Raw genomic sequence first — 18742 nt, 5'->3', positions numbered from 1 at the left:
TGTCTCTGTGTCTCTGTTCAGCACTGGTGAACAGAGGCTGAGTTTCAGCAACAGTACCCCATATAGCTGTGTTTGCTTAGGTTTTAATAATAATTAAAAGTTTTCAAAGAATGGAAGTGGATCTTGTGATTCTTAAAAGGTGTAGAAGTCTGTTGTCATGGCCTATCCTATAATGAAGAGAATCCTCAGATTTTCAATGGTTCCCACACAAATCTCCAGCTCACCCTGTCCTGGAAGAATCCTGCTGCTTCCACCAGATTCCAGGACTTCCCACGGAGTCCTGGAGATAATCTGGAGTAGTGGGGGAAGCCATCCCCAGCCCCCTGAGAACTGGCTCAACAGGTCTCAGGGTTCTTAGGCATGCCACCTGAATAGGGGAATCAGCAGCTGCTTGGCTTCTGTTTTTTTCTCCCTCCTTTCAACTTTCTCAGCTCCCTCAGAGTTCACTTCATAAATTTCTCTCAAGAGTTGATTCCCCTCAGGGCTGAATCTATCTCCACCCTCATATATCCAGGCAGGAGCCTTCAGTTTTCCCTTAGGCCTTGCTGTTTCAGAGCTAGAGCAACTTTCTTTGTCCTAAAACTCTCAGTCCCTCTCCTATAATTTATATCAGGAAACAGGCATAGTCAAAAGTTATAACCGTATTGATGTTGTAATACTAGAAATCTTCCTTCTAGACATTTCCATGCCTGGAGCTATTTTTCTGGGGTTACAGGAGAGGGGAGTCCCCCTCCTCTGCTAGTTCCCACAGAGTGCTGGCAGCTCCACTTGCCAGGCCCTCCTTCTCACCCCAAGTGGCCCCAAATCCCCTCTGAAAGGGTGCGGTTCAGGTATCAGCGTAGCAAGCTATAAGACTTGAGGTGGGGTAGAGGGTATGGACGGCTTAGATCAAATGTCCTGAGTGAGGCAGGACCAGATTGTCCCCAACACAAAACAGCCGGGGAGAGCTACCAGAGACTCCCTTTTTGGATTAGAACAGCCCCAGATGAGAACTAAGACTCCACAGCCCTTGGGTTAGTCAGAGCATTCAAAAGGAGGAGAAGACACAGCACCAGGCTGTGCCTGGCAGGGAGTCCAGAGTTTCTGATTTCTAAATTCAGGAAGGCGTCAGCCAGGGGAGGGGCCTCCATGTAGGGGAAGGGCGGGAAGCTGGGGCTGGGCAAGTTTTCTATGCAAGGCTGCGCAAGAAGAGGCCACACAGACCAGAAAGAAGACCCAATAGCCTTCTGAAACTGAGAAGAGTGGAGGCTCCAGCTTTGACCACCTGAGACACCACTCCTGCTGCGAAGATTGTCACTCCCTTTGTTATCCTGAGGCCTCTACTTACCCTGTACCATAAGGATGGAGCCACTACTAGGAGTAAAAGTTGGCTGCCTGTTTTCCCTGCTGGTTCTCACTCTGGTCTGTGGCCTTTTCCCCATCTGCTTCAAATGGTTCCAGACTGCCACAGGTACAGCCCGACCATGTCTTTGTCCCCATAACCTAAGTCTGACTCAGCCTTGTCACCCTATCCTGATCTTGCTCTGATTCTCTCATCATCCCCAAGCTTGGGACAGGGGGTGCTGCCTGTGGCTCTTTAGTCATTGTTGTCTGTCTCCTCTTTGCCAGCTGGATTGTAACTCCTGCTGTTTATTAGGTCGTCGCCGCCGGGTCCTCAGCCTCCTGAGTTGCGCTTCTGCTGGCATTTTCCTGGGAGCGGGGTTCATGCACATGACTGCTGAAGCCTTGGAGGGAATTGAATCAGAGATCCAGAAGTTGGTGATACAGGTGAGCAGCAGAGTTGCTGAGCTGCAGGGCTGTGAGGCCAGAATGCTGAACAGAACCAGGGAAAGTAATGAAGCCAAGGACACAGGAGGAACAACAGGGAAGATGACAGCTCTTGCGCGGAATGATGGAAACAGGTCAGATTGGCCTTTAAGGAAAGTGATGGAGCCGAAGGCACAGGACAGGAAGCTGAGCTGCTCTTTCCCTTGTCTAATTTGTGCTTTTTTTTCTCCCTAGAACAGCACAAACAGTGAGGGGAATTCTGATGACGCTGATTCAGCTTTTGTAAGTATCTCCCACCAGCCCCTACCTGGAGAGTAAGGAGAACCAGAGATGCCTTTAATACCCAGACCTTTTTGAGAGGATTTATGTGTGGAATTCCAGGAATTCCTTCTGCTCCTCAGCTGCGGCATTATGGGAGAAAAGAGGAGCCACCCAATCCTTTTGGGCTTATGAAACCCCAGAAAGAACTCTTGTTTAGCCTTCCATTCTTTCTCTGGACCCTTTGACATGCTTCATATCATTTCCCCATATTTTTAAACCTATTGATATTATTTCCCTTAGTCCCTCTGGTATTCTTGTTGTCGAATGTCCGTGTCTACTCTTGGCTTCATTTCCCTTTTTTTCGTTCTATTACCACACTTCCCATTCTCTTCAGTCTCCCAATCCCATGTCCATCCAATGCAATTTCTTCCCTTCCTTTCCCATCTCACAACCCCTCTTTCTGTTCCTAGATGGAGTATCCCTATGGAGAGCTCATCATCTCCCTGGGCTTCTTCTTTGTCTTCCTTTTGGAGTCACTGGCATTGCAGTGCTGTCCTGGGGCTGCTGGAAGATCAAAAGTGCAGGAGCAAGAATGGGGTATGGCTAATGTCCTTGAACCCCATAGCCACGGACCTCTACCCTCACCATCACGAGGTCCCCTGCGAGCCCTCGTCCTCTTGCTTTCACTCTCCTTTCACTCCGTGTTTGAAGGTCTAGCTGTGGGACTGCAGCCAACGATCGCAGCTACCGTGCAGCTCTGTCTTGCCATCCTGGCTCACAAGGGGCTCGTAGTGTTTGGTGTAGGACTGCGGCTGGTGCAGGTAGGCACTGGATCACGTTGGGCCATGCTCTCCATACTGTCGTTAGCTCTCATGTCCCCCCTGGGCCTAGCCCTAGGGCTGGCTGTGCCTCAGGGAGTCTCTGAAGGGGGGCAAGGCTTGGCCCAGGCTGTGTTAGAAGGCATGGCAGCTGGCACCTTCCTGTATGTCACCTTCCTGGAAATTCTGCCCCGGGAGCTTGCAGGTCCTGAAGCCCCTCTGGCCAAGTGGGGCTGTGTAGCTGCCGGTTTTGCTTTCATGGCCTTTATTGCCTTGTGGGCCTGAGAGATTCCTGACTTTTCTGATGGATCTAAGATGACCTCCCTACCCCCAAGAGATGCCTCCCAAATGACCTTAGCCCTCTGACATTTCTTCACTGAGACAAAGTGATATTCACTAGGCATCATTCCGTAACCTGGACCCCAGCTTTTCGCTATGCGAGATGCCATTTCTCATGCAGGACTGAGAAAAGGATGTTTCAGTTGAGTGCCTATAAATTGGAGGACTGATATAAAGACCGTCACTCCAGATTTGACTCTTGACCCGTTTATCCTACTGTGTGTAATAAAATGTGCATTTTATCCTTCCCCTTCAGCCATGCTATACTTCATTTCTCCGGGTTGCCTAGGAGGTACCTGGTACAGGAGGTGGTGGAGTGGAGAGCGGGAAGGGTGAGTGTGGGATGCAGTCTTCTTTTCTGGAATTGGGCCCCCAGCCATTCTGTCAGTTGCAGGCCATGCCTCTCGAGACATGGGAGCGTTGCTGAAATTCCAACGACTTACTACCACCTTATGTACAGGTGTTGAGAAACTGAGCCAGAGTTCCCAGCATTTAGAGAGAAGAGGTTAAAAAACAGAAACCACAGGGATCTAGATTTTTTTCCTATGCTAACCACACCCACCCCACTCCCAGTCTCCCACAAAGTGTCCAACAGACTCTTGAGATAAGGCTAAATGGAGCCTATTTCCATCTGGTTCCTACATTTCACGCTGAGCCCTGTGTGGCTTCAGGGCCACTCTTGCTCTTCTTTGCGTCTCTGTCTCCCTCCAGCTGCCTTGTGCTGAGGGATTAAGAAGCAGTGTGTTTGGAGAGGGAGAAAGGCAGCAGAGAAATGCCTGGGTTGATCACTTGGCTCTGCCACGACTTAGCGCTTTTCCTTCTGCATGCCTGACCTGCCGCTAGGGCTCCAGCCCCTCCCTGCTGGACAGTTTGCCTTTCAGTTGAGTAGCTCCTACAATGTGTTGCTTCTCTTAAAAGCTGCTAAGGACATATACATTATGTGCAACTGAGGAGGAGCAGGGTGGCTGTTGCCCAGCCCCTGACCCACGAGATGGAGGAATATATCAGACTTAGTGGAGAAATTGGGAAAGAGAAGGTGTGCCCTGTGGGTTCAACAGCTTACCACTTTGCCCCTTCTTATATTTTCGGTGTGGAAGCCCAAGTGGCCTTAACATGGACAAGGTCTCCTGAGTTTCATTCTTGTCTCAGTCTGTCCTCTGTCCATCCCATTCCCCTCGCCATAAATTAAGATACACAAACCTCCTCAGCAGCCCAGCGTACACACACAGGGATCAGTGAGAAGGCAAGCTTCAGGCAAAGCTAAATAAAAATGTCTGACATGGGAAATAATTTCCCGGAAGCACCATCCTATTCCGTTTTCCCTTCAGTATTAAATGCTCTCACATGGAATGCACTCACAGGTAGTAATAATAGAATTTCTACATTGAGCACCTGGCACTGTGCTATTGCTTTCCCATACATTATCTCCCCTTCCCCACCCTGCCAGGTAGATCTTATCCCTGTTAAGTATAGGGAAGTGCATTTAGAAAAGTGAAATGACTTGATAGCTAGCTGGGGTTCAAAGCCGTGTTTCTGTGATTCTAAGAAAAGCTCAAGATGTAGATTCTCTTCTTCCTTACCTTTCCCTCCCCATCTTCTTCGTTAGGGTCTCATAAGAAAGCAAAGAACACATTGGATAAGTGAGGCAAGTTTAATAAAGGGAGTATATAGAAAGGTGTGGGCAGGGTTTAGACAGAGCAACAAGGGATGGTGTAATTCCCTGGGGCTGAATAATAATGCTGTTACCTAGGCTGAACAGAGGGAGCAGTTACCAGAAACTAGAGGGCCATCCAGTAAGAGGTGTGGCCTTGGTGCAGGGATGCAAGCAACCTGCAGGGACTTGACCAGGAGGAAGCCAGAGGAATACCCTCACTCTCCTTCTACTCTCTGACCTACTGCCAACATCTCCTGTTGGCCATACCCAAACCAAGAATGAAAGAAGCCAAACCAAAGAAGCCAAGGACGAAAATGTCTGTTGGTGCACTGCAGACAGGTTAGCCTTATGAGGTACAGATCCTAAAGAAGTCTGGGGAGGCAAACAGAAGATGTCCCACACACCATCGATTCTCTGCTGCTTTCAACTCCAGTGATCTTGCCCAGACTTTGGAAGGAGAAATTGGAAGGGACATGATTATATGGAAGTTAGAGAACTATTTCTGGTACAGAGGGTTTGTATGACTATAGAAAGGAGGCTTGAGGAGAAGCACATTAGATTCCGAGGCTCGGGCTTCCCTGGTGGCGCAGTGGTTGAGAGTCCGCCTGCCGATGCAGGGGACACGGGTTCGTGCCCTGGTCCGGGAGGATCCCACATGCTGCGGAGCGGCTGGGCCCGTGAGCCATGGCCGCTGAGCCTGCGCGTCCGGAGCCTGTGCTCCGCAACGGGAGAGGCCACAACAGTGAGAGGCCCGCATACCACAAAAAAAAAAAAAAATTCCGAGGCTCTTCACATGTTTCTGGGTCACTGATGCTATCAGCATTTGAGGTCAGTGAGCAGAGGCTGGAGATTTCAAGCATGGATGGGTCATGCATTTTTTTGCCCCCTCCCATCCCAGGGGCCTGTAGATTCCCCTGTAGCCTCTGCTTTCAACCATCCTTCCAATGACCATTTCCTTTTCCTTTCCCAAGATCCTTACCAACCAGGACTGGAACCATCTTTAGTTTGAACCATATTGTATCGAGAGCTAGAATAGAGCTAGGGAATGCTGCAGAGAGAGAACATCAGGATCAGAAAAAGGAACAATCTTGATCATTTTCAAAAGCTCTGAATCTCCAGAGCCAGAGAGGGCTCTAAGGGAGCGGAAGATGAACGTGATTTCTGAATGAGCTGGAAATGAGGAAGAATGGAATAAGAACAGGCATGAGAACCATAGGACAGGAGGGACAGCTGAGTCAGCTAGGGCATGGTGACTAGAAGCCAGATTCAGGAGTGAACCTTGATTGTCTCAGCCTTGAGAGATAGGTTGTAACTGAAGAAAATTAGAATCATGAGAGTTGAAAGATAAAAATAGGAGCGAAGATATACAGGTTAGGAAAGCAGATAAGAGGGGAAGCTAGTTGGAATAGTCACAAGAGAGTTTATGTGAATCAGTTTTCAAGTCTTCTCAACTCCTGTGTCCCTTCCCCACCCCTCGTTCTCCTCCCCATCTATTTTTTTTATATTTAAACAGAAGCAAAAACAAAAGAATGAGACCTCCAATTGCCCTCCCGCTTTGAGCCAGCTTTCCATTTCTGCACCAATAAATGATTTTCTGAAGCAACCGCCTGGAGCTTTCCACCTTTCCTTTGCTTACAAGTTGAGGATTGGGTTTGGATATTGCAGTTGTAAGATAAGAATTTGTGAAGAAAGGGAGACGGGGAACAGCATCAAAGGGAAACCAGAGTTTCGTGAATACCCCAGAGCCAGGCGGGAGGCCAGTTAGAGGACACAACGTCAACAAGATACAGCCAGGAACAAAAACCAAAGAGCTCCAGACTGATTCTTAGGGGACAATTCATGCCACTTCACCCTCCCCCGAACGACAGCTTTCCAGTGTCTTGTCTCCCTCACCAGAGGAAGCGGTCCCTGGCTCTGGGTGACAGGGTACAAGAAACAGCTGCCAGATTTGGAGCGGGCTGGCGTGTGTGAGGGTGCCGATCGGCCACATGCCCTCACGTTCCCCCCGCTGACCTGAGGAAGCGCCATGGTTCCTAGCAAAGGTAAAGCCAAAGGGGTGCAGACAGGGGTAATACCCACCCCCAGTCTGTGGGGGTGCTTAAGGACTAAATCTAAAGACGCCAGTTGTCAATGCTTTCCTTTTTATTTCAGTTTTTTTTTTTTTTTGCGGTACGCGGGCCTCTCACTGTTGTGGCCTCTCCCGTTGCGGAGCACAGGCTCCAGACGCGTAGGCTCCGCGGCATATGGGATCTTCCCGGACCGGGGCACGAACCCGTGCCCCCTGCATCGGCAGGCAGACTCTCAACCACTGCGCCACCAGGGAAGCCCCTTATTTCAGTTTTATTCTGAGTTACTGTCTTTAGACTCACTGAATGTCAGAAACAGAAAGCATCCTACTTTTACTGTATATTTATCCAACTGGCCGAAAATTCTGATGTTGGTGAGGAGAAAGTGCGCAAACAACTACATTGTTCTGGGCATGGTTTACCCTGACCACACCCCTGGCCTCTGGTCAGAATAGACTCTCACTTTCCAGTTAGTGCTAAAATCTCTCTAGGTCATGTCTCCCACTTTGGCTTTTCCCTATTAGAGGAGTACTCTTTAAAGCTTAACATCTATCCCTCCTGCTGTAGTTTCACTGCTTTGTGTGTTCCTTTAGAGAATCACCCTTTAATATCTCTTTATGAGTTCCAGAATTTTCAAGCTGACAACCCAAAGCTCTCATGACCGTGTTCTTCTAGTTTTAATCTTCCCATAGCACCATTGCTTAGCTATCTTGGGCTTCTGTTCCTAAAGTCAGGGAAACATTCCTTGAAAATGAGAGGAAGGGAGAAACAGAGTCCTAAGCCTGAAGCCGAGACGAAAGGGCGGTAGTTTGCGGTTCAACATCTGTGAAGTCGCCCCACCTCTCCTCTGAGCCTCTGAGCTCCGATCTTGAGAATGGGCAGGAGCCACAGGCCACTGCTGACCATGGTATCAGGCCCTCCCGCCATAGCTACTGCTAGAGTCACAAAGAACAGTGGGGGACTCAGGAAGGGACCTGGGAGCTGGGGAAAGTTAGGAAGAACCATGCCAGCCACAGGGGGGCACTGAATCCCCACGGGCTAGCCTGGAGTGTGCAGGACCAACAAAGTAGAGAGGTCAGTCAAGGACAGCAAAGCCCTTCTCCCTTGCTCCCAGCAGACAGCATCTCTCCCTCTACCTAACTCTTGGGTTTCTTACAGATGCAGAGGCATCTGTAGGAGAGAGACACACACAGTCACCACCCATTTCACACACATCCTCCATGACAGATACACACACACACACACGCTCTCTCCTATGTACACACAACTGTAATTTACTCCCTCTTCCGAAGATTACCCTGCTAACAGTGCTATCTTTTTAGGCGAATGTACTGAGAGGACCCGCCTTCCCTTCCATAACGAGCAACAGCAGCTATTGCCGGTCAAGGCTGTGAGTTCTTTGCCTTTTCCTCATGTTGCTCTAGGAGCTGTTTGGTCCACTGAGTCCAGTGATGCTGTTTCTTTTCTTTAGTGTGGCGTTTAAGCACTGCTTGCTGTCTGCCCTGTGTGTGGTTAGCCAACACCCTCACCATCAATAACTAGCTCTATAACTTGTATAACTCTGCTGGTCACCTAATACTGCCCCCTTCTGCTCCTGGCCTACTGTATTTAAAATAGACTCGGTCCTGGGAGAGAGAGCGAGGAAAAGCTCAAGGTTCAAGAACGTATTCTGTGCTCCACTTTTATGCCAGTGTGTTGGCACCAGACACCAAGCTGCATTAGTCCTCAGCTCAGTTCCACTGAGGAAACTGCCTGTGGGGTTTCTATAAGGCAGTCTGGCAAATGACCTTGTAATAGTCTACCCACAATCCTCTTGCCAATAATGCTATATGGTTCCGTCTCATTTTTACTTATTATTTTTTTAAGTTTATCTTCATTTTTATTTATTTTTGGCTGTGTTGGGTGTTCGTTGCTGTGCACGGGCTTTCTCTAGTTGCAGTGAGCGGGGGCTACTCTTCGTTGTGGTGCGCAGGCTTCTCATTGCAGTGGCTTCTCTTGTTGCGGAGCACGGGCTCTAGGCACGTGAGCTTTAGTAGTTGTGGCACGTGGACTCAGTAGTCGTGGTTCACGGGCTCTAGAGCGCAGTCTCAGTAGTTGTGGCACACAGGCTTAGTTGCTCCACGGCACGTGGGATCTTCCCAGACCAAGGCTCGAACCCGTGTCCCCTGCATTGGCAGGCGGATTCTTAGCCACTGCACCACAAGGGAAGCCCTCATTTTTACTTCTTGTGCCCCAAGAGCCCAAGAATCAGCCTGCATCAGCCACAAAATATCTGAAGTTGTCTTGATGATCGTTCATACTTGAAAAGCTTCTCAGAAAATCACAAACATAGTCTAATTAACTCCCTGATTCAAAGGAGAGATTTCTGAGAGGAAGTCTTTTTTTTTTGCTGTGACTCTCCTGAAGGAGTCTTCCTATTGGGATCAACTGTGAGCAACCCAACGCCTCTAGCAACTGCATGAGGCCTGGTCTACTGATTGTATCGAACCATCTAAAATGGAATCTGGTGACCCTAGGGAGGATCCTGCCGGAAAATGAGTCACAAGATGTCCTTGAACACTTCAGTCAGCTTTCTATGCTTCCTTCTTTAAGATCACGATGTTGGTGACGTCCCTGAAATCCTGTGGCATTTCTCAATGGTCCATTCCACAGATATGAAGTATCCTAAGATCCGAGTAGCTCCTCCCACCCCAAACTTGAAAATACTATCAATATCGAGGACAATACCATTCTATTGGAATAGGGACCAGTAACTATGAGGTCACATTTTGTGGTGTGTCTATGCTATATAAGCCCTCTCCCATGGTTTTTGTCACTTTGAGAAGAGAATGTGAGAGCTGGGCAGGGAGAGAGCAGGAAAGGGGCATGAGGCAGGCATACTCAGACAAAGAAGAATAATGGAACTCGGATTCCTCTACAGTTTATTGTTACAGCAGAAGTTGTGGGAGACAGGAGGGCGCCCCACACACATAATGCACTGTGGTCAGAAACCCAAGGCAGCCCTTCCCACCGCGATGCCAAGCCCCAAGCAGCCCTGCCCAGCTTGGCTCCCTCCCCGCCTCCCACTCTAGACACACACTGTCTAGACAGCTACCAAAGTTAGAGCAGCCAATGGCCCCAGCCCCCTTCCTATTGCCCAGCTCCAATCCTTCTGTCACACTTGTTCACTGCCCACCACTTCCCATTCCAGCTTCCATTTCCACACTGAATGTTTCTGTCACATCCTGAGGACCACGAACCCATAAGCAGTCCTCCCGACACACATTCATTTAGGCCCATGCCCTTCAGCAGTCTGAAGGGTTCATGAGAAGCCATATCAGCTTTGGTGAGTGGTGCCCCAGCCCCGAGCCCCCGACTCTTGCAATATGGCATAAGGAGGCAGAGTCTGGAGGAGGCGCCATGGACAACTACAACAACCTCTTATCCCTTAGCTACAGACACCCAGAGTGGGGAGAGGGGATATGTGCCTTCTCTGCCTTAACACCATGATGGAGGGGGGTCATTTAGGGGTCTGGGTCCCTAAGAGATATTAGGACATCTCTCCCAGGAGCTGAGGGGAATCACAGGTTAGAGGTCAAGGTTAGGGTAGCAATCAAAGATCAAGTTCCTCTCCGCACACGATCTGCCCCGCTTCCCTTGCTCACTCTGGCCCAGTGCCCTACGCACCTCCCAGGTTAGTGCTGGGGGAGATGAGGGCTGGGTCCTACACCCAGGGCAACAAGGGTCATTCAACAGGAGACCTCCATGGTGTGCCCTGGGGGCCCTGAAGGGAGAGGCCCAGACTCGCTGCTCTGGGACAGGGTGCGAGAGCGGGATCGGTTGCCATCCAGGGATGCGGCACTGGTCAGGGAGGCTGTGCGAGACCGGGACAGGCGAGTCATGCATGACGAGGCCACTGTGGAGACAGGAGGAGAAGCAGGCAGTCAGAGAGCAGAGGGGAAGAGAGGCTGGGAACTCGAGTGGGGTGCGTGGCTGGAGATGAGAGTTATAGATGGGGCCAGGGGGTCAATGAGCTTGATTTTGCAGATGGTTGTAAATCCAGGAATAAGCCTAAATGGGTTGCTCTCCCCAGCGCCCCTCCCTCCTCCTGTGCCAACACCCCTTGTCTTCATGACAGCCTCTGACCCACATACTCACTATAGCCCATGCCTTGCAGGAAGTACTTGAAGGCCTCGGTCAGCTTGCCTGGCTGTAAAAGTAAAACGAGGAGAGGGAGACAGCGAGGGGAGGTTAGAAGCTGAGCTAGAGCTCACGGCCGTGGCACGTTAGAGTTGGGGTGTGTGGCAAAGGCTATAGTTCAGGGCCACTAATATCCCACCCCACAGATGGCAGGGGTACTCACCTGAGTCAGCTGGGGCTGACCTCCGGAGTCAGCCATCTGTTCAGGAGACAGCCATCCAGAAAAAGTGATACACACACAAATAAAAAGCCATGCCGAGAGGTAGAAGAGGGTCTCTCTTCCCCAGATTCCCCACTCCAGGCCTTTAGGGTGTTTTTTATTTTTTTTTTTACTCCACCCACCCACTTGCTCCCATGTAGGACCCTGGAAGCCTAGCAGCTGAATGTAGAGAGGATCTATGGCTCTGGACAGGGGGCCAGGAGTCAGGCTGGGCGTGGAGTACGGTTACTGACCTTGAGGAAAGAAGTCTGGGTGGGGTCCAGTTTTGAGTTACATTCCACCTGGAGTAAGGAAGAGGCCGAATGAATGAGGCCACACTCCCTGTGGCCCCTCTCAAACAAGGAACCCAGGGACCCAGACCCAGTTTCTTTCTTATCAGCCCCCTACCCATCTCCTTCTTACCAGGAATCAAACTCTTATGCCCCAAAGTTGCTCTCCCTGTCCCAAACAGAGCTTGCCTCTTGGCAAGACAGCCCTCTGACTGCCACCCTCCCTCACCCACCCCAAGATTCCCTACTGACCACTGCATCTTCATGGGGTGCTTGGTCTCCTACCACCAGCATCACAGGGCACCTAGAGGCATAGTGTCAAGGAGTCGGCGGTGAGCCCCTGGCACTCCCTCCCCCGTCTTCTCCCAGAAGAGCAGCTGGAAGATGTTGGCTCCAAAGAGGAAACAGCCTTTTGAACCTCACTGACCCCACTAACAGGGTTCAAAGTGGTAAGACCTAGAGGGTCGTGATTTGCTAAATAGGATGGAGCTGGGGGGCAGGTGACAAGAAAATTCCCTGGCAAAAGACTCTCCTTCTAAAGGATGGAAGCACCTAGGGAAGATCCAGGGAGAGAGGCAAAGCTTTATCCCTTTAAGTCTTACTTGAGGGTGATATCGCTTCCACGCTCAAAGTTCAGGTCTCGGCGACTAAAGAGGGTGCAAAGGAAGAGTAGGAATTTTAGGCAAGTAGTGCTATCCATCCAGACAGAAGCCAGGTCCCCCGTGAGGAAGTTATCTTCCTCCCCAAAATTAGAGTCAAATATTGGTGATTACAGGAGGGAACTGAAGGAGAAGGTGGCAGACAGGCCTCAAGCATGAGCCCTATGGTCATTTGTGCCCAAGGTCCCTGGTCAGAGGGTAGTGAAGGGGATGAAGGGCACAAAGACACGAGATCATCTAACTTCTGCGAATCCAAACATCTAAGGAAGTAACAGGAGCAAGGGGGCCGGCTCCTCATAATTCTCCCCCTTGGGTCTGTCCTGCAGCTGCCCCAGCTCCCCACCGAATCCTGCCCGCCTTGCACGGCCTACTTCCCAGCCTCCCCTCCCCTTCTCTGTGCCTCCCATGACCCCCGTTACTGCTTCTACATTTCTCTTACATGCCCACTCACTTGTTGTAGCTGTTCCAGTACAGTTCAATGTTCTCCAGGTTGGGGGCATGTGTAATGATATTTCTATACTTCTGTATCAACTCAGAATTTCCAGACAGCTCTTCCTGAAGGAAAGAAGAGGGAGAATAATTAGGGCTGGCAAGGGAAGTCAACAGTTACTGGATGCGAAGAGGCAAGCCCTCTTCCCTCCCCAGATCCTATCCCAAGTAAGGAAGTCACCCCAAGCATTCCAGTCCCTGCTGGTCCCCTCTACTTCTTCCAACTTCCACAACCACTTACCTGGCTGAAAAGATGTCCAAGGATCATCTCCGGAATGGAAGAGGTGAGGCCTGTTAGCTACGTGGAAAGGGCAGGTAAGAAAGCTCAGGACATTAGGTGGAGAAGAGACCTAGGCAAAGTGACATGGCTTCTTTCCTGCTCCATCCTCCCTCCTTGAAGCTCACAGGCCAATCAGTTATGTTGTTAGAGCCTGAATGGACCCATACGGGGGAAGCCCGCCCTAGATCTCAGCGCACAGGCCCCTCCAAACCTTGTGGGCTGCCCAGTCCATCCAGCCCTTGGCATTGGGATCGATGTTGATGAGGACAAGACCCTCGACAGTATCCGGGTGGGTAAGCTGAGGGGCAGTAGAAGGAACGGAAATCAGAGGCATACATGGCCTTACCCCTCCCCGGTCAGCTCCATCCACCCCAAGCTGCACGGGGCCTGTCTCCCCACCCTCTTACGCACGTCCTCCCTCTAAGCACACACTAGTAAACAATAGTCTGCCTGGGCCTTGGACCTGCCTTTCCCTCATCTGGGGTTTTTTATTTCTTACAGCATATCGCGACAGGACGTAGGCCCCAGCTCCAACACCGACTCCAATTATTGTGGAGAAACTGTGAAAGGGAAATGTAGGTCTAATGGGTCCTGGTGTCCAAAACTTTGACTCTCCAAACTCCTCACCCTCCTTCCCAAGGCCATGGGCACAAAGGACAGAAAGGGACCTTCCTTTGGGGGATGCTGAAAAAGAAGGTGCCAAGGAGCTAAAAATGGACACTGGTGGTCAGCGTCAGTCCCTGAAGTCTTCCCTCAGCTCCCTCTGGGAGAGTGAGTGTCTTGAAAAGAAACACCTGTTCGCCAACCAACCAGACACTGTTTCCTATGTAGCTGTTTGTCCATCCTCAACTTTCAGGAGCTAGTTCAACTTGTTCTGTTTTAGTTCCTGGTTCCTCTAGAGGAACTGGGAAGAAGGGAACTTGAAGCAAGATGTTAAATAAAAGGTACAACTTTAGTGAACAACAGGAAGAATGGGGAGAAAGAGAACCAAAGGGTGAACCAGAGCTGCCCAGGGCCCTGGTGCCCAGGAAAAGCCAAGCCAAGGACAGAGCCCAGCACCATCGGCACTAAATGTGCATCAAGGAGGCCTTGCCTGGTTTCTTTCTTTTCCTTCTCCCACTCCCCTCACACACAGGGTGCCGAGGGCACCAGGTGTGTGTCTGGAGGAGGCAGAGGGGGTGGGAGGGAAAGACAGGTCTGTCTGGTTCCTCGGGGATTGTGTCACCCCCTCCTCTTTCTTCTCTAGCTTCCAGATCAGAGAAGCCCCTCCTCAGCCTGAGGCAGGGCCAGGCACACAGCTTCCTTTTCTTCTCCTCTATCCCTTAGGGCTACTCTGCTGACTCAAATCAGTTTTCCACACCCACCCACTTCCTCTCAACAATCAGCTTGGAGCGTGGAGAAGGGAGGATACTTCTAGTCCACACAGAACTCGCCCAGGAGCCATGGTGGGCACAGGAGCGCTAAGGGCCACCTTGTGCTGGAAAGAGAACTCTGGCTTGGAGGGGTCCCCAGGCCTCTCACTTTAAGTACTGCAGGATGCAAGGGATCATGTCCGCAAGCTGGTCCAGAGATGGGTACTGATATCTGGGGAAGACAGGAATGTTGAGGAACATAGCAACCTGCCCTTACGGCCCCCACCTCAAGTATCCTACTCTTCCTCTCCCAGAATTGCCACTCGCCCTCCCTTCCTTCTTCCCAGGTCCAATCTTCTCCATGCCTGCCATGTGCCTCACAGTCTGATGAGGAGGGAAGGAGCTAATTCTCACCCCAAAGGGAACACGGGAGCCCCCTCTTCCATTCCAGGGGCATCCACGTGAACCCGCACGAAGTTCTGAATGATTTCCTGCATATCCGCAAATTGAAACAGCGGCTGGAAGCAGGATTTATCTAAAGAGAATCCCCATCGCCCCAACAGTAGAATTAGACAGGGAAAATGTCCCCAAGTCAGAACCCACCCTCTTTCTTTCATGCCACAGTCAGGCTAGGAGAGAACTTTTCCTTGACGTGCCACATGGCTCCCTTCCCATACTGACCCTTCCCCTCACACTGACCAGGGTTTTACCCTTCCCCGCAGCCTCTTCCCAGAAAGCAATGGGAGGGGAAGTGAAGGTCCTTACAGTTGAGTCCCACATCGTGGTAGGTGAGTATCGCTGGGCGTTTGGGTTTGGGGGTGCCATAGACAGTAAAAGTGATGGAGCCATAAGGTGTCTCCACAGAGTGAGTCTGCAGGAAAATAGGTCACACCATCAGGTAGGAGTTAGGCTAAGAGGAAAAGAGGCAGGGGAGGAACCTCCACAAAAGTCAGGGAGTTGAGCGGAGGGGGGAAAAGAGAGGAGACGGGAACCAAAAAATAGAAACAGGACCGGCAAGAATTCAGTTTAGGTAAAAATGACACTGGAAGATGATTTTGAGGGTGAAAAAGAATAATGAAAGATCGCAGAGCAACAGGGAACTCTGAGAAGGGAGGAGAAGGAACGAAAGGGAGAGATGGGGACAGGAAAGGACTGGAATAGAAGGAGAGGAAGCAGAGAGGTGAGAGAGCCAGGTAGCGGCCCTTTCCTTCCTGGGGAGAGGACAGCCCCTCCTCCCACCTGCGGCTGCCCCAAGCTGTTACCTGTCCCTGGTCCAGGAGGATTCGGGCAGCTAACTCAGCCTCCTGGAGAAAGACACACACGGACAGATACACACAGAAACACACAGCCACGCAGAGTCAGATGGAGAGACAGATACAGATAAAGAAAGGTAGGTAAAGAGAACAACAGAGACCAAAGACAGAAAGAGATTGACAAAAAGAGACACGGAGAGGATGAAGGTTAGCGTAGTTACAGGACAGAAGCCTGGACTCTCAATTGTGGTGTATGGGGAGAGAAACGCGGGTAGACGTGGAGAAAGCAGGGGTGTGGTTAGACGGAGATCATGAATTTGGGAAGGTAAGGAGTGAGGGGGACGCCTGAAGGTCTGGAATTCGGGCCTGGGAGTCAGAGGGTCTCTGATAACCTTGGCCACCTCAGGTGTCTGCCCCGGCAACAGTGGCTTCTCCTCTGTGATCTGCACCTCCTGCAGCTCCGCCATGGTGGCCTGGCAGGGTGAGGAAACACGGAGACTGGGGAGGCTGGCTCCATACCCCCGCACCTCCTCGAACAGCTGGCTTCCTCTCTCAGCCCTGGACAATAGGGCGCAGAGGGCCCCAGGAGTTGAGGACTACTCCGGGACACAGAGAGAGCCTTTCCTGCCCCCAACTCCAGATCCAGGCAGCTGGGGAGGAGGGCTTGTGCAGGAGGGCTCAGGACACCACTTCCTTTTAGCCTGGCCATCCCCAACACCCCTCAACACCCACACCTCCGGACCCCTCTCCCCTGTCCTGGATGGAAATACCAGAGTGGGGCAGCAGTGCAGCTCTGGTGTCCCAGGCTATATTTAGGGGCCACCCCACACTCCTAGTTAGGTAGGGGGTGAAACTCGTGGCTCAGTGACTGGGTACTCTAAAGATACTAAGGATGGGTAATAAGAGTTCACCATGGACTGTGACCTTCAACTAAAGCCCCAAAGTCAGCAGCGCAAAGGGAAAGGGGCTAAAAATGACCTGAGTAACATGACCAAGAGGGGGAGGGGGAAACAAGAAAAGAAGGACAAGGGACATCTGTGTCCAACTGACTCAGTGCCTCCCTTCCTCTCAAGACTCTTCTTCCTGACTGTGAATAAATTAGCATATATTCAATCTTTGGGACCAGGGCGAGGAGCAGAGCACCTGTGCAGACCAGCACAGTAAAGGGCCAGCAGCCTGGGGGTGGGGTCACTTACTGGGCTCCTATTGGCTGTATGCAGTGGGGTTAAGGGTCAGGGTTCTCACTCCTCCTGGCTCTGGGGTCTGAGAAAACAAGGCAATGAGGTGAATGACATGGGAGACAGACCCTGGGTCTTTTAGGGACAGAAAGCCTAAGCGAAGACCTGGACTACCTGGGTCACCAACCCTTGCCAGGTCACTAACCCTCCCCAATTTGTACCCCCAAGTCCAGTGAACAAGTCTTCCCTAGGCTTCAACTAGAATCAGTACAGGCTGGAGGGGTCTTCGGGGCAACACAGAGAGCAGGTATCAGTCCAGGCGGGGAGCGGGGGGGGGGCTGGGAGAGGAGAGAAGGAAGTGCTGATGTGGAGGAAAGAGCATGGCTTGTGTCAGAACCTCTGGATTCTAGTCCGAGGTTCTGCTGCTACCAGTGTGACCTTGGCTCAGCCTGTCACTACTCTTGCCCTCAATTTCTCATTTGCAAACTACAAGTGGGGACTAGGGGATCCCCAAGATTTTTGACAGCTCTCGAGTGAGATGGGGTAGCAGAGCACGGCTGTTTCTCTCCACTATTTAAAAAAAAAATTTTTTTAAGCCTCGTGCCTTCGCTTCTCTCCTCCACCCAGTCTCGGTGTGGGTCCGCGAGTGGAGAAGGGGTGAGGCAGCGGGGAGTGAGGGGCGGTCCTACAGTCTCTTCCCAGCCTGCCCCGACGACCTGCAAAGACCGAGCGCCGGCTGGGAAGGGATGAGTAGGACAGAAGGGACTGACTGGGCCCAGCCCCCGGGACCTGTCCCTACGAGTCCCTCCGCTGCGCGTCCGCGTGGGGACTGACACGCTCGCGCGGCTGGCGCGGAGCGCCCTGGGCCCCGGACACAACCTTGCGCACGCCCCAAACACGCCCTGCAGCCCGCGGAGCCTCCGCCTTTGTGCGCGGCGGCCCAGCGGCCCTCCCGGCGGGCCCCTTCCCGCGAGCCGTCATCTCCGAGGGATCGGGATCAAACCGCACCCCGCCCGCCACCGGCCCCTTCGGCGCCAGCCAGGCCCCGCGGCCCCTCGCCCGCCCTTCCCCCTACCTGCTGCCGCCGCGGCCACTTCCACCTTCACTTGCCTTTGACTCCCCGGCCCGCCCCGGCTCGGGCTCCCCACAGACCCGCCCCCGGCCCGCCCTCGCCCGCCCACGGGCCGCCGGATCCCAGCAGATCCGCCCCAGACCCCTTGTAAACACGCCCCCCTTCCCCCCGCCCCAGGCTGCCTGCCGCTCTGGGAGGGCCTGTGCTGGGGGCCCGAAGGGAGCTCTAAGGAAAGCAAACTGCTGGGTACGTCCAGGCTCCGGTCCCGGCTACCCGCAACGGGGCGGCTGTGGGGTACGCAGGGATCCCTTAATCCCGCGGGGGATCCCCACGCCCGCCCGCAGCACTGCGCCCGCCCATGACCTGGCTCTGCCTGTCGCACTCAGGCTCCTTACTTCGCCCCCAGACTCCGAGGTGGGGACGGGTAAAAGGGAGGCGAATCCAGGGCGCTGGCATCCCACGAATTTGACTCCACCCGCCCGGAAACAGAGTACTAGGTTAAGGGAGGATCGCTGCTGAGGAGGCGGGGGTCTCGCCCGCTGGGAGGGGAAGGTGTGCCTGCGCGGATTGGGCGGTGGGGGCTGGAGGTGGGAGCGTCGAGGGCGCAGGAGTTCCAGCTCGGGGGCTCCCAGGGCCCTTGGTACCTCCTCTCTCTCCGCAGTGTCCTGACGCCTTCTCTCCGGCCGCTCCCTGAGGAGTTGGAAAACAAGGCGGGGAGGGGGGGACGGGGAGTGCGGGGGGCTGCTATAAATAGAGAGAGATCGCGGGAGCGGGGGGGGGGGGGGGGGGAGGGAGAGGATGGCCAACGGGGACTCCCGGGTCAAGGCCCCAAGGGGGGGCGGAGGAGGGGCCAGGGACCCCCAGGGGTTCTGACTCTTGGGTAAAC

The 18742-nt window shown here is 52.5% G+C and overlaps 2 protein-coding genes across 10 annotated transcripts; one reads left to right on the top strand and one right to left on the bottom strand.

Moving 5' to 3' along the window:
- The first annotated feature begins 1014 nt into the window (after window positions 1-1014).
- SLC39A2 (solute carrier family 39 member 2) lies at window positions 1015-3440 on the top strand. Its single transcript, XM_065871107.1, has 4 exons — window positions 1015-1450; window positions 1637-1767; window positions 2002-2049; window positions 2499-3440. The coding sequence occupies exons 1-4, from the start codon at window positions 1342-1344 to the stop codon at window positions 3129-3131; spliced, it is 921 nt and encodes a 306-aa protein (XP_065727179.1). The 5' UTR covers window positions 1015-1341; the 3' UTR covers window positions 3132-3440.
- Window positions 3441-9803: 6363 nt separating this feature from the next.
- Window positions 9804-18579, bottom strand: NDRG2 (NDRG family member 2). 9 transcript variants are annotated; one of them, XM_065870869.1, is made up of 16 exons: window positions 18501-18579; window positions 16803-16869; window positions 15999-16079; window positions 15119-15224; window positions 14768-14888; window positions 14523-14585; window positions 13501-13561; window positions 13213-13299; window positions 12963-13019; window positions 12684-12787; window positions 12176-12220; window positions 11826-11877; window positions 11538-11585; window positions 11248-11283; window positions 11043-11094; window positions 9804-10800 (listed from the first exon to the last, which is right to left on the bottom strand). In XM_065870869.1, exons 3-16 carry the CDS (start codon window positions 16071-16073, stop codon window positions 10634-10636), a joined length of 1074 nt encoding a protein of 357 aa, XP_065726941.1. In that variant the 5' UTR covers window positions 16074-16079; window positions 16803-16869; window positions 18501-18579; the 3' UTR covers window positions 9804-10633. The 9 variants fall into 9 exon arrangements, with proteins under 9 accessions (XP_065726941.1, XP_065726942.1, XP_065726943.1 ...); XM_065870870.1 differs by lacking the exon at window positions 18501-18579 and adding an exon at window positions 17860-17938; XM_065870871.1 differs by lacking the exon at window positions 18501-18579 and adding an exon at window positions 17860-17895 and having other exon boundaries at window positions 16008-16079.
- Between the last annotated feature and the right edge of the window lie 163 nt (window positions 18580-18742).

This window comes from Phocoena phocoena, chromosome 2 (genome assembly GCF_963924675.1).
Source record: "Phocoena phocoena chromosome 2, mPhoPho1.1, whole genome shotgun sequence".
Classification (NCBI taxonomy): Eukaryota; Metazoa; Chordata; class Mammalia; order Artiodactyla; family Phocoenidae; genus Phocoena; species Phocoena phocoena.
Note: the sequence above shows the minus strand (reverse complement) of the source record. Positions and strands in the feature narration are given on the sequence as shown.